At 45.3% G+C, this 17106-nt stretch overlaps 1 protein-coding gene across 1 annotated transcript in view; it reads right to left on the minus strand.

Annotated features, from left to right (window-relative positions):
• Positions 1 to 16436, minus strand: part of ACOT12 (acyl-CoA thioesterase 12) — an 816096-nt gene extending 799660 nt beyond the window's left edge. The window contains exon 1 of the mRNA XM_069627558.1: positions 16134 to 16436. Coding sequence (XP_069483659.1) covers positions 16134 to 16284 — 151 coding nt within the window. The 5' untranslated portion in view covers positions 16285 to 16436. The remainder of the gene's footprint in view (positions 1 to 16133) is intronic.
• Positions 16437 to 17106: the final 670 nt, after the last annotated feature.

The raw sequence follows: 17106 nt of genomic DNA on the forward strand, positions 1-17106 counted from the left end.
TCTTGCACAGCGATAATTAATTACTTTTACTCCCCCGCCTTTTCACTGCTTATTATATGGTGGCAGGTCTCCAATGGTAGTAATTTCTCAGTTTACACACCTGTTGCTCACATCACCATTTAATTAGCAATTCAAATTTCCATGGCAGCAGTTGACTATCTCTATGAAAATGTGGTTACAGTTTTAAATTGCAATGAAAGAAACGCAATTCTAACAACGGAAGATCAAGATATAGGGCCTGTTTACACGTTTGGTGGTAATGTAAAACATTTGATAATCCCCACTACTGGGTGTTTTACCACTCCGCCACATTTCAAATTTCGTTTTCAAAACTCTTATTTCGGCCTGCTTTTGTGTGTGGGTAATTACCACGTGTGGTAATTACTGGGCCCCATGGAGTGCTACAGAACTGCAAAATGGGGAGCAGCAGAAAGGTCCACATGACTTTGCATCATGCAGATCTTTCTGGGCACCTGGTAATTACTGTATGCGGTAATTGGAAATGAAACTCATGATCAGGTCTATCGAGTTTTATTAAAGTATATTGCCTCCCAAGGCAGAACCCTTGGAGTCATGTGCATGGGTTGTGCCTCACTCCTCTTTGAGGCACATATGCTGATGAGCTTTCTTCTCGGGACAGGAAGAGCAAATGTGATTCAACCCTAGTGCACTCTTCACGTATGTTCTTCCTGGAGCGATAGTTTCCGGAGAGGAAATGGGACTTGGAGTTTGAGAACAATTAAACATAAGGGTAACATAATCCTTTTGGGATGCCTTGCCTCCACTGCAGCAAAACACATTTTGCTGCAGTGGAGGTAAGGCATCCCACTGAAAGGTGGTCCAGTTCCGAGATCAAATCCATTTCAGGGGCCATTCTAATCAAAACAATTCGATTTGGATAGTCCCATTTAGTTGTAATATATTTTTTTCAAAACCAACAAGAAAAGTTCATTTGTAATCACAAAGGTTGTGTGTGTGTGTGTGTGTGTGTGTATGTGCGTGTGTATATATATTAATATATATAATCACGTATATTCCATTATCTAGTTACTTGTATCCTTATAATGTTTGTGAATAAAGTGCCTGTAAAGAGCCATCTATAATCTAAATGTTGGTCTGAGTGTGGATTATTGCCTCTCAGAGTCCAAGATCATTCGGTCTGTGTAATAGAGTAAGTGATTCTGAGGTTATTACCCTGTCCAAAAAACAAAACACACATCCAATCTTATGTGGAGTGCTGGGAAATTACATAGTAGCCCCTTAGCCTACATCTTCATGTAACATTGTTATGTTACCCTCACGACTTTAAATGGCTGGTGGCAGTGGTTTCATTTTCCTACCATTGTGCTATTCTACCGCAGGCTGAACCCTCATCTGCAGTAAAGCACCCATGGGTGACCATTTTGTCAAAATGGCCCCGGTCTTCTTTTTTCGCCATTTTCTGTTTGTGAGGTCTTTCTTGGGTTTTACTCTGTGTGTTGAGACAGGTTTGAGCCTTTTGTTCATTTTGTCTTTGGCAGGCTTTGGTCCTTTGTCTCTAGGAGTGCATCAATGCAACCAGGCCTAATTGGCTGGCTGGCTGTCATTTCAGGACTGCCACCACGCTGTGTGATTGACAGCCTAGCCTGTGCATGAATGGGAGAAACCAGCTTAAAAGGCAAGGGTTTTGGGACTAGTGGCAGAGTCGCCACTGGGAGAAATACCTGAGAAAGAAAGCGTGAACGAAGCTTGCTGCATTCTCCTGGACCTTTGAATTGCCCGATGAAGCCCTGTTGCTGTGCTGAAACTCCTTTTTCAATTGGACAGAGAAGCTCCGGAATGGACGACTTCTTCCCTTGGATTAGTGGGACCAACTAACCCTGAGACGAACTCCACTGGGCCATCTTCCCTGACTGTATGTACTTCTTCGCTGCTGCAAGAACCAAGTTCCAGGGGTCAAGAAATCCGTAGTCGAGTAGAACATCTGAAATCCGGCCAGAAGCTCCAGGAGTCTCCTAAGGACCCTCCAGAAGTAGGACAACCAGAGCTCAAGTCCCCTCGCCAGAGTGCAGGACCCAAAGAGTGATGGAAGCCCAACCGGTATTCAAGATCCGCGACAGTGCTGTTAACAGAGTGCTGAAACCGCAAAGTGCAGCTGAAGCGAAAAGAGCCCATAGCTGCCTACAACCTCCAAAGTGCCGCCGCAGGAGCCCTCCAGACATCCTCCCTCTTGTCCCCACGACTGAGGCTCCAGGGTCTGCATCGCTGCAACAGGACAGAATCCTGCTAGACTACTCTTCTTCAAACCAGAGGTACTGTTTAGACTTGGGGTACTTACCTCATTGTCTTTTGGCTGTGCTTTTCTCAGTTGAGACTTGCAGTGACTTACATTAAGAGTCGATTCCAACTCTGCTTTCCAAATGCGTAACCGTTTATGGCCCTACAATTGATTTTCTACAAACTCTCTAACTTTGTGCAAGACTTTTTATTTAAGAAATGCCTCAGGTTCATAGACGTTCTGTTCCAATTGACTTTGGCTGTCTGGACTCCCTGCAGACTCTTTTAGTCCATTGGCTTTGATATTTCTGTCCCTCATAGATGGTTACTTGTTTTAGAATGTTATTGCTGAGAAAAGCTTGTCTAGATCCCATTGAAAGATTTAATTGTCATCACCTATACTGAGAACCTGTTTACATTTTTTTCCTTCCCTAAACCTTTCCTTTCTACAACCCCAGAATCTGCAAAGTATAACAGGTGTGATATATAAATGCCATTACTGTCCTTGTGAATTAAGTCACCTCAGGGTGAAGGAATTGTGTAATAAGCATATCCGAAGAGCACCCACTAACTTGTTTCATCCCGAAATGTATTTTAAAGTACATTTTAAAGATTGCTTATTTAAAAATGTATGTTATTTAAAATGGATGTTAAATAAATAAATAACTATTTATAACTGAAACCGTGAGTCTAAGTGTTACTTGGTTACTTGTAGGGGTGTACCAAAATTTGGCTTCAAGTAAGTATTCGGCTGAATTCCGGCTGAAATTAGCTATTCAGCATATGGCCGAATACTTAATTAATTAACACTCGAAGCCGAAAGGTTCCCCTTTGTCTGCATGCCTGTAATCATTCAGGCGTTTCACTGCAATTTCCCATTACAAAGGTATTATAAAAGGTATGCAAAGCATGGCACTCCCTCCTCTGGGGCCTGTCACAGATTGAAATCCTTTCCCAAACTGCATGACAATGTGTGCATGCTGGGGGCTCTGCTTCTCCGCGCCACTCCAAGGGCTGCCCACCTAATCTTCCCAAACAATGCAGTCATTTACAATGCGAGACTGGCCAAGCCAAGCTCAGGCTCATCTTGACACTGCATGGAACTTAATGCCAAACGCACATACAAGGCACCGTGGGTCACTCTTAACACAGTGACGGACAAAGGGACACACTGAGGGTGCCTCTCCCTCAGAACGCACGTCAACCAAAAGACTCAAGTTGCACACCTAGTCCTACCATAGTTCTGATGGACTAAGTTTTGCCCCACCTCCCTCATAATTTAGGGCTACAGAAAAGACAGGACTGGTGGTGTGCTCAAAGCTCTGCATCTACAGACCCAGGTCATTCACTGGATGGTATTGTGCAGTGCATCCATTACAGGCCCAGGACATTCACAGGATGTGTCTCCTTCCATGGTGGCAGTGCATCATTAAACATAGCAGCACTGCGACGCCCTGGCAGCCGTCCAAAACTTATATGCACATTGTACCCCACTTTTAAAATAAATCTGCTTACACTTCTTTGGTAGTCCTATGGAACATGGCAGCGGTTCGCAAAAATAGATTTCACCACTTGTGTGTGCACAGGTCAAACGCATAGGGGAAACACGTCTCCATTATGTGCTTGGCCTGAATCATAAACGTTTTAATTTTGTAATGGCAGATACAAAATATGTCTTGGGAAGATCTGACATAGCACACTGTGGGTCATAACACCATGGGCTTGTGCACATGTGTGCCTCTTTCTTCTGCTCCCTCACTAGGCAGTATCAGGGAAAGCTCAATGCTGCCACAAGTCTGAAAAGACACCTGGCGGCACTGACCTAGTCAAAATAGAAATTCTCATGCTTTGCATGAGCGTTTCCACATTTTTGTTACCTTTGCATCTAACGAACAGAGGTTGAACTGCTCTGGCAAAGTGTGTCTTGCCTATACTGCGCACCGAGGCTCAGGGGCTAGCCCCGGAAACTCACAGGTTGCGCTTCAGAAGACTTGCTGCGGACACTGAATGCAGGAATAGCCAAAGCCTCAAATACTGTTTAGCAACTGCCTATATACCAATTTGTGGTTTTTAGTTGTATTAGGCGCTTGTGTAAGTGTAGCAAACATTTCCATTATCCAGTTCATTAGATTGGTCAGGTTTTGGTGCAGAGCTTTGCATTCTGGGACTGACTTGTAGTCATGCACACATGGCTAGCTTTTGGAGGGGAATGTTTAAATAAATAAAGAACAATTGATGCACATAATGCTATTTGAGTACCAAGGTATGCTTCACAGTGATTAGAAAGGAAGGGAGGACAGGAGACCGCTAATTCTCACAGCAGTCCTTAAGTGTGTGGTTTCAAACACGAAGAGTTAACTGTTTGTAACATTGAAGTCTCACCAGAATAGTCTTAAAGGATAGTTCCGGGACTTTTTTTTTATTGTCTCTACGGTTCGGCCATGTGTTTTTAAGCTTAACTCGGTAGATCGTAGAAAACTTTCCTATGGACCTTACCCGACTTTTCGTCCATTAACGCACTCGAAATCAGCCGCCATTTTATGATAATCCTATCATTTCCCCCCATCGCCCTGGCTCACCTGCTTTTGCGGCACTAAATCAAATCCCCCGCCCCTGAGCCTGACATCAGCAGACGCGTACCGCCCATTTCCCAACGCCAAAGCACGTTTCGTGTCAACAATCGCTGCGCCTCAGCTAATGAAGTGTCGCCATGGAAATGGCAGGAGGCCTCTTTCCTCAATAAGTATAAACACACCGTTTCACAACACACAGCAGCAGATTTTCGATTCCATTACTCTCTCTGTGTTACTTTGAGTATTCTGTGACTCGTTTCTGTGCTCTGGTCAGCTACCTTCGCCGCTTCTAGGCCTTGTGAACACCTGTACCATCTCTGTAAATTATTTTACTTTCTTTACCACACAATGGCTACAATAATGCCGTATATGTACGAGCCCGAGTACACCGAAGAGGAACTACTGGAAAGGCAAGCACGCGAAAACGATGGGGATTCGGACGGCAGTTGGGAGGACCAGTCAACGGATGAAGAGCCTGGACCATGTCGCATGGACGGCGTCTCCACCTGGTGCACGTGCAATCGGTGCGAGCTAATGCCAACTGAGGAGGAGAACTGCTGCTGCCGTAAAACTTCCGAGTGCTTGGCCTACATTTCGGAAGGCGAGCCAAGTCCGCAATGCATCACCGAGCTGCTAGAGTTCAGGGAAGCCTGCCTCTCACGGACCGTGTTGAGGATGATGATGGTGCTTATGCACGAACTTCGCGGCACTGTTCGTCCGCGTAATCCGAGTAACGAGTAAGTATACTCTGGTTTTGATGTCAGTGATGCCACTACTATGTCATGGTCGTCTCCCACATAAAATTACATCTACATATCATTCGAATGCATGTAAATTGGTTCCATATTGTGCATTTTCTAGATAGAATTTTTTTCAAAGCAGAATGACATTTTTTACCTGAATCGACAGTGATAAGAATGTTTTGTCATTTTAATACAGTTTGCATCTTTCATTTTCACAGGTGGTACAGGCTGGTGGCCTATCGTTGCTTCACTTGGTGGCTTCACGGGAGGCTCGGACACCGCGTTCGGAGAGTAATACCTGCCTGTGCGGTACTTGCCATTAGACAACATTTCCCCAGCGACAGTGGACAATACCGCGGATTTTCCCTGGAAGTGCTGCAACCGGAACTTTACAATGTGTAATGTTTATTATTTATGTTCAATTGAAATTAAGATCTAAAATAAAACCCAACATATATTTTAACAATGGTTGTTTTGATTTTTTAAATGAATCTAGTGTGTCTCCATTGAATAGTCTTCCTGTGCCTTGTCTTGTCACACCACATGTCTCCTGCCAAGCATCCTCCCTCACGGCCGCCCACCTTCAATCCACATAACCGTTGAACCCATATGCAGCAGACATACATATGTTATTTTGCGGGTTGTCATCAAGCCTCCCGGCCTTGCCTCCTCCCCCAAAAATACTTACCACACCACTTTGTTCAAGCGTTGGCAATAAAAGGAAGGCCGCTGGATTTTATTGATACAAAACATGGTTATAGGTAAATAATCAATATGGTTGATCATAATAAATCATCCTTTTGGGCACCGGGTACAGAGATGACCCCCTCTGGCCCGTGCCGCCTTGCCACCACAGGCCAGCCTGCTGCTGACTAACTGCCTAGGCATCCAGGGTCTCCAGGGTGAACTGCACCCATATATTCTCCTGGGAGGCTGAGGTATTTATAAACTCACCCCCCTGCCTTCCATGTACTAGATCCTTCAGCCTGCCTCTTACATGCAGTTAGATGGCCTCTCCTTGGTGAGGCCCTGCGGCAAACGAGTCTTGTCTGCACGACCAGCGCCCTAATCCACACCCCCCCCGCCCTATCAAAGGCAGTTCGCACCGGGGTACTTGCGCTGCCAAGTGGAGCAGTCAGGGAGCGATAAAGGCCAAGAGGTGCCAAAGACCATGTACACTTCAAAGTGGTCTATAGAGCATGGGTTGTTGTTCCCATGTCTACCTCCAGACCCCGTGTCTCCTGCCAAGCATCCCCCCTCACGCTGGACGGCCCCCTGCAATCCACATAAGTGTGTCTCCATTCACGAGTCTTCCTGTGTCTTGTCTGCACGACCACCGCCCCAATCCACCCCCCGCCCTATCAAAGGCAGTTCGCACCGGGGTACTTGTGCTGGCAAGTGGAGCTGTCAGGGAGCGATAAAGGCCAAGAGGTGCCAAAGACCATGTACACTTCAAAGTGGTCTATAGAGCATGGGTTGTTGTTCCCATGTCTACCTCCAGACCCCGTGTCTCCTGCCAAGCATCCCCCCTCACGCTGGACGGCCCCCTGCAATCCACATAAGTGTGTCTCCATTCACGAATCTTCCTGTGTCTTGTCTGCACGACCACCGCCCCAATCCACCCCCAGCCCTATCAAAGGCAGTTCGCACCGGGGTACTTGTGCTGGCAAGTGGAGCTGTCAGGGAGCGATAAAGGCCAAGAGGTGCCAAAGACCATGTACACTTCAAAGTGGTCTATAGAGCATGGGTTGTTGTTCCCATGTCTACCTCCAGACCCCGTGTCTCCTGCCAAGCTGTTTCGAATTCTTTATAACCCACTTCATATTTCTAATGAGAACTTCTTTGCGCTTTGCTAGTCAACCCGTGAAGGTGCTGGTTATCTGCTCTTCGTCTCTGTGAACTTCCGTGACCACTTCGAGGAAACTCGTCAGTTTGCAACCTGTGAACTGCTCCCTGTTCTACGACAAGAAACTACTCTGATCCCTGCATCTAACTGTTTGTTCGTCAAGGTAAGGCCATGTACCATAATCATTTTGCGTCCAATTTCTTTTCGTTCAAGACAGTACATGCAAGGAACTAGTCACATGTTCTGAGTTTACATTGGTATTCATAGAGAATTGTTGATCTTTACTTTTCAGAACTTTCCACAATGCCTGCCTGTTCCACTGGCGGTTGCCCTTCGAAGACCCATAATAAATCTGAAGGTACTATAATGCATGTTTTCCCTAAGACAATAGATCAGATAAGAGAATGGGTCCGATATTGCGGATATCCACCGTCTGAGCTTGAAAGTAGAGTCCTAGATGTCTTTGCGGACAAGATGGGTGATCGATACCGCATCTGCAGCAGGCACTTTAGCTCAGACATGTACTCCACATCATTGCTAATAAAGAAGAACACACCGCGAGCGAGGCGAAACTTGCTCTCAACCGCTATTCCCACTCTATTCGTCCACATCCCTCCACTGGTGAGTCAAGTTTACGTATTTATCTCTCGGCCTTGCGGTAGTGTGTAGCATTAGCTAACAATAATTTCCCCATTTATGTATCCACTCAATATGAAAGCGGAAGATTGTCCATCCGTGTCGTTATTGCAGTCATCAACCACTTCAAGCGCCTATCGGGTAATCTTACTTGGCTATTCTGCCACTGACTTGTTTTAGGCATGTAAATCAATAGTTTTAATTTATCGTGTAATTATTTTACCTAATGGTACACCCTTGTACTTGTCCTCTAGTCTTTGTTTTCAGTTATAATTATTGTTATCCAAAATAATGCAAGTACTGTCTTTCAGGGAGATGCTGAGGAGTCCAACGTATTGACGACAGCCGTTGATGTCACTCAGATGCTCGAGGTACGTTTCCGGACAGTTCCATCGATGGAGATCATCAGATCTTGCATTCTTGTAGCGTGATTGTTACACACAATGTTTCTTTCGTTTTTAGCCATTGATATGTCCTTCTGTCGTCGCCCTCCTATGTGTCTTCTTTTTTCAATATTGTGTTCATTACTAATGAAAGTCCTATGTTTCAGGGAGTCGATGGAGCATTAATCCAAGAAGAAGGGGGAGCATGCAGTTACGGGTCGGCGCAACAGCTTGCAGAAGTGTGCACCGCAGTTACATCATCCCTTGATGTTCTTATGCATTTCGAGGTATGGATACTGACAGTTCGATCAAGCGAAATCATATGACGTGATTACATCCGCTATACTTCCTTCTTTATTAACGCAAGTACTATGTTTCAGGGAGATGACGGAGCTTCTTCTACAAGAACATCACCCCTAGTAGTTGATGCAGATCTCTGGGTGGTGACACTTTCAACGATCGAGCAAATCGAATCATATTTACATATCCATTATTTATTTTAGACAACTGATCATTTGTGCAGGTCTATTTAGATGAGCCGTTGACGCCTGCACAAAGTTTATGTTCTTTTTAACAAAATAGAAAACCATACTAATGCAATTACTGTGTTTCAGGGAGTTACTGAAGCATCATCTTCAATAATATCATCAATGGAAGTCTATGAGGAGCCCGAGGTATGGATCTTGACAGTTCCATCTAACTAGATCAACAATGCGTGAATAATTGTCCTTTGAATGTTCTACACAAAGCGTTCATTCGTGTTTTGCTATTGAGATGTACGTGGGTATTGGTCCCCAAGTACATTTTGTGTTTTCGATATTATTATACATACTAATGAAAGTTCTATGTTTCAGGGAGTCGATGGAGCGTCAGTGCGTGATGGATGTGCTTATCATGAAAATATAGTCGTTGCAGCGCAAGAGGAAGTGGAGACATGCACACACGAGTCGGAGCAACAGCGTCCTGATGTTGAAGTTCGAGGCAAGAAAGTTTCAAAGAAAAGAAAGCAAAAGAAGGTTAGTGTCCTGGTCACTATATTATGTTGTTTTTCACTGTTAATAGTTCAATACTGTAAGTTGTGTTTAAACTGAACATCCCTTTTCCAATCTGTCCTCTAGTTGCGAGTGGGTGTACGAACTAGATCTACACAGACAGTGAAGCGAACGAGAGATGTTGCTTGTCAAACCTTTTGGCAGGGACTTGAGACTGGAGATGCATCTTGCCAATGGGAAGAATATGAAGTGATTGACAACGGAGCTATACCACCACCAGCCATTGATAGTGAATGTCCTCCTGGTAGTTCGGATGCAGTCGGAGATCAATTCACAGAATCCACACCCGCAAAAACTAAGACCGCGAGAAAGTTGAAGAAATTGTTTTATTCACCCATCGCTGGAGAAGGAACAGATGTTGCAATGGAAGAGAATGAAGTGGACGACAATGAAACACCATCAATATCACTGAACATAGCGGAAGACGATATCAGAGATTCTACCTTTCATGTGAGTGACATGTCCTCAACGTTACAGGCAGAACCAGCTGGGATGCAGAGTGACAGTATAAGGAAAGAGGCCAAATTCATTGTATTCGATAGTTGTTTGATTGATATTATTATTCGGATGAAATGTGGGCATTCGGTTGGTGGGGAAGTATGTGGGGAGCCATTGATTAATGTGACTCGTGCAATTCGAGGCACTAACCTTAAAATACATGCCACCTGTACAAAATATCATCCTTTCTCATGGTCTGCACAACCCATGCTGGGGCAACTGCCAGCAGGCAATCTACTTTGTGCAGCGGCTGCACTTTTTAGTGGTTCAAGTTTTAAAAAGTTAGAGTCTTTCTTTCAGTTTGTGGGAATCCATTTCATTGCGAAAACTCAGTTCTACAAATACCAAACCGATTATCTATTTCCAGCCATTAGCGAAGCTTGGAGAATGGAAAAAATGTCTATTGATAGTACATTCGCGGGCAAACGGTTCAGGCTAGCCGGTGATGGACAGTGCGACAGCCCAGGATTTTCAGCCAAGTACTGCACCTACCACTTTCAGGACATGGAAAGTAAGAAAATTGTGAGTTCGGTGGTCGTGCAGGTGTCACAAAGTACATCCTCAGTGGCCATGGAGAAAGTTGGCTTTGTAGCATCATTGCAAGAACTACAATCGCGGGGAATGGTGATAGACCTGATAGCCACGGACAGACACGTTTCAATTGCCAAGACAATGAGAGAAGAGTACAAAAATATAAATCACCAATTTGACGTTTGGCATCTTGCAAAAACAATCAATAAAAAAATGACGGCTGCAGGTAAAAAAAAAGATATGCAAGGTATTTCACAGTGGTCCAAGTCAATCAGCAACCATCTTTGGTGGAGCTCAAAAACATGCGGAGGGTCGTTGGAAATTCTACTGGAAAAATGGCGGTCAGTAATGCTACACTGTAGCAACGTTCACCGTTGGAACACAAACCAACATTTCCACAATTGTGAACATGGCCATTTGTCCACAGAGGAGGCACGGAAGAAGAAGTGGTTGATTCCTTCATCACCCACTCACAAAGCCATTGAAAAGATTGTATTTGATAAAACTATAACAAGAAATTTGAGGGGACTCATGGAATTCTGCCACACAGGAGATTTGGAGGTGTTCCACAATATGTGCCCAAAGTACAGGCCAAAACGATTGCATTTTGGCATGGAGGGCATGATAAATCGGACTCTTCTAGCGGTCTTGGCACATAACTATAATGTTGGCCGTCAACAAAGTAGGACGACCGGAACTTTAGGGACGCTTCGCTACAATAAGGCCTTCACTAAAAGAAGTAAACAATGGATTATCAAACCAGTGTTTGAGGATATGCAATATGACTTTATTGAGAGACTTATTGTTGATGTCCTAGATAGGCACATACATGGAGTTGTGAACGAACCTGTGCAGGGGACAACTGCATTGCCACCCAACATTGCCTCTGTTCCATGTCCACCTAAAGAAGAGCTCATTGAGAAATACACATCACGGTTTAAATGATTGTAATTTGATTGTCTGTTCTCTCGAGTCTCCTCATGTCGCAGGCCCATTGAATATGTGTATCTATGTAATGTGTAAATAAAAGTGATTGCTCAGTGTACATGCAATGTGTCTCTCCACCGTTGCCCCTCCCTTCACCGTGCAGTTGTGCGAACCACCCGGGTGTCACCTGTGACTTTGCTCTGGAGTCTCCTCATGTTGCAGGCCCATTGAATATGTGTAACTATGTATTGTGTAAATAAAAGTGATTAATCAATGTACATGCAATGTGTCTATCCAACCTTGTTCATTTGCGCATTAAATTAAACCAAACAGTAATATAAATCATTTTTCAAAAAATATAGAATGTCTCCGTATTTATGGTTCTCTGGGGCTGCAAATGCACGCAGACAAAATGCAAAGATGGAGTGTAAATTTCAAGTCCTGTGAGATGGCCTTACACTGAATGTAGCTAACTAGGAATGTGTGCTCGTTCAAAGTGAAGGTCAGCTGCTTTGATTTTTTGCTCGGGTGCCGGAATGGCCCACGACTCAGTATAAGGTTCTATTGTTATTTGACCTTGACAGGCCGGGACCATCCCGAAAGACTTCTTTTTGGGGGTGTGGGGCAATAACGTAAGAAACGATAATGAATATAATTTCAGAAACGAAAGCCATTTAATGTTCGTTCATTAGAAGAAATAACGTCGGCATAGAAGGAGTGGTATTTCGGGGCTGCCCTACGCACAGACACAATGGAAAATGCAAATATAATGTAAGTAACTCTTTAGATGAGTTTATACCGCAATTTAATTACTATACAGTAGCTTTAAAGACGGGTTAAGTTGTACTTGTTCGTTCTATGTGGCATATTGTTTTGTACCGCGCACTATCTTGAGGAGAACCATCTCCTTTTACGGAAGCACCTCAAAACCTTCCTCTTTGCTTCTGCTTTCTCTCTCCCTCTCCCCTGCTACAACTGGTCCACTGTCTGCGACCTCGGTCCTGGGCCCTTGCACTCTCCACCTGCACTGCCTCCCTGTCAACCCCTGCACTGGGGGACTGTCTCAGTATCCTACAGCCCCCCCTTGACGTATAATACCCAGTTGCACTGTCCTAGCTAGGAAATAATTTCCCGACCTAATATATAAAATGAATAATTTTAATAAAGATCTGATGGTGAGACTAATTTCATTTTTTATGTTTTTAAAACAGGTACATCCTTCATTATTGTATGTGTCACGAGTACCAGACACCGGCGGATGGCTTTTTTAACCGCCAGCTGCTTCTCCGCGTGAACAACGTTACCACCCTGACCATTTTATGGGACGATCACCAAGTACAAGTATGCCCTTACGCGGTACTAACGGCTAGATGCAACATACAGACCGTTGTGGTGGCCTAGTGCCTCGTTGTTGGAACAGCCATGCGATTATCAGTGCGACCGAAGAGCTTATTTTATCGTAAACCAACACCCTGTGTACTGCACACGAACATCGCTTGCCTCAAGACGAACTATTTTGGATCGAGAGCAAAGATAAATGCAAATCGCTGAATATTCTCTAAACATTTGATGTCCAATAAATGTACTTTGCCAAATGTACAATCTTGCCGTTTGCTTTTAAACCACAGTTTCATATTCCGAATTGTGGCGCTGTATTGTGAGATGATCTAAGACCCTGTGTACAGCAAAGGAACATCGCGTGCCTCAAAACGAACTTTTTGGAACGTGAGCAAATAAAAATGAAAATCGCTGAATATTCTCAAAACATTTGATGTCAAATAAATGTACTTTACCAAATTTACAATCTTGCGGTTTAATTTAAAAGTACAGTTTCATATTCCCAATTGTGGCGCGCTGTGTTGTGTGAGCTCATCTGTGTTGATTTCCGGGTTCTGTGTGGAGTCGCGTAGAAGACGCCTGGGCGCGTTTGCCTACGCAGCTCAGTCACGTCACAGATAGAGGCGGGGAATATGAATGTTTTGATCAAGTCTGTTTCAGGGGCGGGGGATTTGATTTAGTGCCGCAAAAGCAGGTGAGCCAGGGCGATGGGGGGAAATGATAGGATTATCAGAAAATGGCGGCTGATTTCGAGTGCGTTAATGGACGAAAAGTCGGGTAAGGTCCATAGGAAAGTTTTCTACGATCTACCGAGTTATGCTTAAAAACACATGGCCGAACCGTAGAGACAATAAAAAAAAAGTCCCGGAACTATCCTTTAATGGCATGCGTAAAGAAGTTATTTGCTCCCGCACAAGTAAGTTTGCCCTTCCCCCACAGTCTCTGAAGTTAGCGCCTCTCCCAACATTTGAAGGGTTAGCTCCCATCCACCGATGGGGGCAAATCTGTTTTTTAATTTCTTTTTATCTTTTAACAAGCTTTTAATAAACTTAGTGAGATCTATATGCCCATTTAATAAACATGAATACTCATGCAATAGAATGTCTCCTGATTTTATTTAATGAAATGTTGTTTATTATGTTCTAGAACATATTTGTTTAAAAAAAAACTATTCGGCTCACTATTCGGTTCTGGCCGAATAGCTGGACCAACTATTTGGTATTCGGCCGTATAGTCATTTCACTATTCGGTACACCCCTAGTTACTTGTATTTGCAAATTTCATTGCTACAGCTCCCATTTACCCCTCTTGAGATAGGCCTGGCCTCTCAGTCACACTACCAGCTTGTGTAGTACAGACCTATACCAAAAGGTGGGTTACCTAATACCAAGCAGATAAGTGTTATGTTGTCTCACACAGTGTCACTACATCAATTCTTACCTAACATCCACCACTTCCAGCAGTCATGGATTGTGCAGTGGGAATCTATGTGATCACTGCGCCGAGGGAAATGTCGACGCCAATTTCGGTACGGCGCAGTGATCAAATAGATCACTTTACCCACCTCGTCCACTCTGCATACCCTTACCCGACTCCCCCACCCCACTTACCTTCACTGGGGCGCACTTCTGTGTGCGACTCGACTCCCCGCTATCCCTGCGGTGTCGGTACCTCTCACTTGCGTTGATCAGAGCTGATTTTTTTAATTTTTACTTTCTTGTCCCCCGCTTCCCAAAATGGTGAGCGGGGACCACCCTTGCAACCCCCGACTCCCGTTACGGCCCCCAAGGAGAGCAGGGGACACCCCTGCACTCTGCTTGCGGGCAGTAATTGGAGTCAGTATTTTGTGCACCTCCAAAGTCACAGTGACTGCGGGGGCGCACAAATAAGGGCGACATTACGGTATATTACCTGTGGTGGACAGTCCCTGTGGTCGTAACCCTTGTCATGACCTCCTGCCAAATGGCAGATTTCCTGTACTGGCTGGTCTTTCTATGCCTGGCCCCAAAGAGTGCCACAGAGTGTTGTACCACTGTGTCCGCTAGTGCAATCAACTCTGCCTGTGTGATTTTTGGTTTTCGCACCCAGAGGTCGGGCACTCGGGTCTTTTTGCCGTCAGTCATGGCGATAGCACATTCTATAGCTGTGGATGGCAGCAGGAAATGGGAGAATCGGGGTGGTGTGAGTTTTCAAGATGGCTACCGGCAACCTTCCGGTTTCGGCAGGGATGCCAATTCTGGTGCCGGTAATTCTGGTTGTTTAGGTGCCTGTATCGGTATTACTGGCACAAATCGGCCGGTAGTGCCAGTGGATGGCTGCTGATACTTGTAATACTGCCGTCGCCGGGACAGTATTACCGTTTCCGCCGGCGGCGGTGTAGGTGGGCGTGTTCGCGTGCCAGTCAACTCATGATATGGCGGTATTTCCAGCAATTTTAGCCATTTTACCGGCGAAATCGCAATGAGCGCCAATGTGGGTAAATTATACTGTTTCATGCACAATGACCAGTGTCCAAGGTGTTCATTGACAGTTGTATTGCGATCAATTCACAACATGTATTGTATAGTATATGCCAACAATTAACGGAACTATTCAATTAGTGTGTGCAAAATGACATGCGATGCTGGGGCACTGCATGAAACGCGTCATTTTTAAACGTATCAGCATGCCATTAAATGTATCGGCGGAACACTAAAACACCAGCATGTTGTCAAAAGTGTCAGCCCTTAACTTGATATACAAGCGTGCCATTAAAGGTATCAGTTTCTCCTTAGAAGCATCTGACTGCCATTACGAATAGCAGCAAGCCATTAGAATGCTCGGTATTTCATTAAAAGTGTTAGAAAGTCATTAACCGCATTGCCATACGACTAAACGTATCAGGCTGCCATTAAACAAACACAGGAGCAGTACCTTGAAAGTATCACAGTGTTATTAAAGTATTAAAGCTGTTAAGTGGCATTAAACGTAGCATCGTTTAGTATCAACATTCCAAAACAAATGTCGCCACTCCGTTGAATGGCTCAAAAAGTATTGGCAGGTCACTTGTACCTAGCAATAGACCAGAGGGATGCGTGAACCTGCGGAATGGGAGGAGAAGGGGAAGTGGGGGAGGGAGGGGGGGGCAGCGGGGACTCATCTCTCCAGAAGCAGCTATTGTAATTCTATGTAAATGTTTTGTCTCCACTTGTGCAACCGAACTAAAATGAAATTGTTTTTTTTTTTTTCTTTTTTTTATCGAACTTCATTAAAGCAATCAGCATTTCATTAGAACACAGTTGTGTTATTATAGTGAATAAAGTTGTCCACTGCTTGTGCAACAGGACGGCCGTACTGCGCGGGCATCTCACCGGTCAGGCAGGCGGTGGTGTCGATCCACATGAGGAGCTGTCCAGCACTCAGCTCCCCCCGGTGGTTGGCATGGCAGGGGCTGACGGCTTGGCACATCTGCACTCCCCCCTGCACCCGGGACCCCGGCTCTGCCCCCAGCGGGAGGTTCATGGCGCTGAGCTGAGAGCCCGGCGCCGCAGGTCCGTCCAGGGAAGAGGCGGCTGCGAAAGAGACACGGAGAGAACAGCTCCGACGGCCAGAAACAGCGAGAAGGGTGAGGTGGAGGTCAGGGCGCACGGGCGGGGTAATACCGCCGGTGGGGGCCTGACAGAGTGCCGTGTTTCTGGAAGGAGCGCAGAGAGCGCCGGAAAAGTCCGGAGTGCAAAGGTAGGGTGCAGAGGCACACCAACAGATAAGGTTGTCATGCATGGATCTGAACGGGGGTGCAACGTGCTACACACCAGGCGGGGGCGCAACATGGAGCATGCATGTAGTGGTGCACTTTGGCAAAGATCGGGCAAGCGATGCAACGTTGTACACTTCAGGCCGGCTGCTGGGGCAGGATAGACCCGGTAGGCGTTACAACATGGCGGAGGGCAGGTTTGGCTTGCAAGGCGACTTGTACTTTCTGCTCCTGTGCGAAACCTTACACATAAGCAGTAAATAGGCACATGGTTCTACTCAATGTCAAACAATCAAAACATGTATAGAATAAAATAATACCACCCTCAGGCCCTATGCTGACATGGTCCTGGAGTGGGCACCAGACACAGTGATATCATGGGTGGAACTGGGGGCCTGCAGGCGAGGGAAGGTTGCAATAGTAGCAGACACCCGAGAGAGGGAGTGAAAGGATGGCTGGGTGTGTGTGCTGATAACCCCGCCGGATACCTGTTACCTGGAGATCCTACTGATGATTGTCATGCTGTGAAGAATAAACTGAAGCCCTACATTGAACCTAACTCTAGAGTCATCAAGGCATGCCTTATCACA

This window comes from Ambystoma mexicanum, chromosome 6p (assembly GCF_040938575.1).
Source record: "Ambystoma mexicanum isolate Mex_15411 chromosome 6p, UKY_AmexF1_1, whole genome shotgun sequence".
NCBI lineage: Eukaryota > Metazoa > Chordata > Amphibia > Caudata > Ambystomatidae > Ambystoma > Ambystoma mexicanum.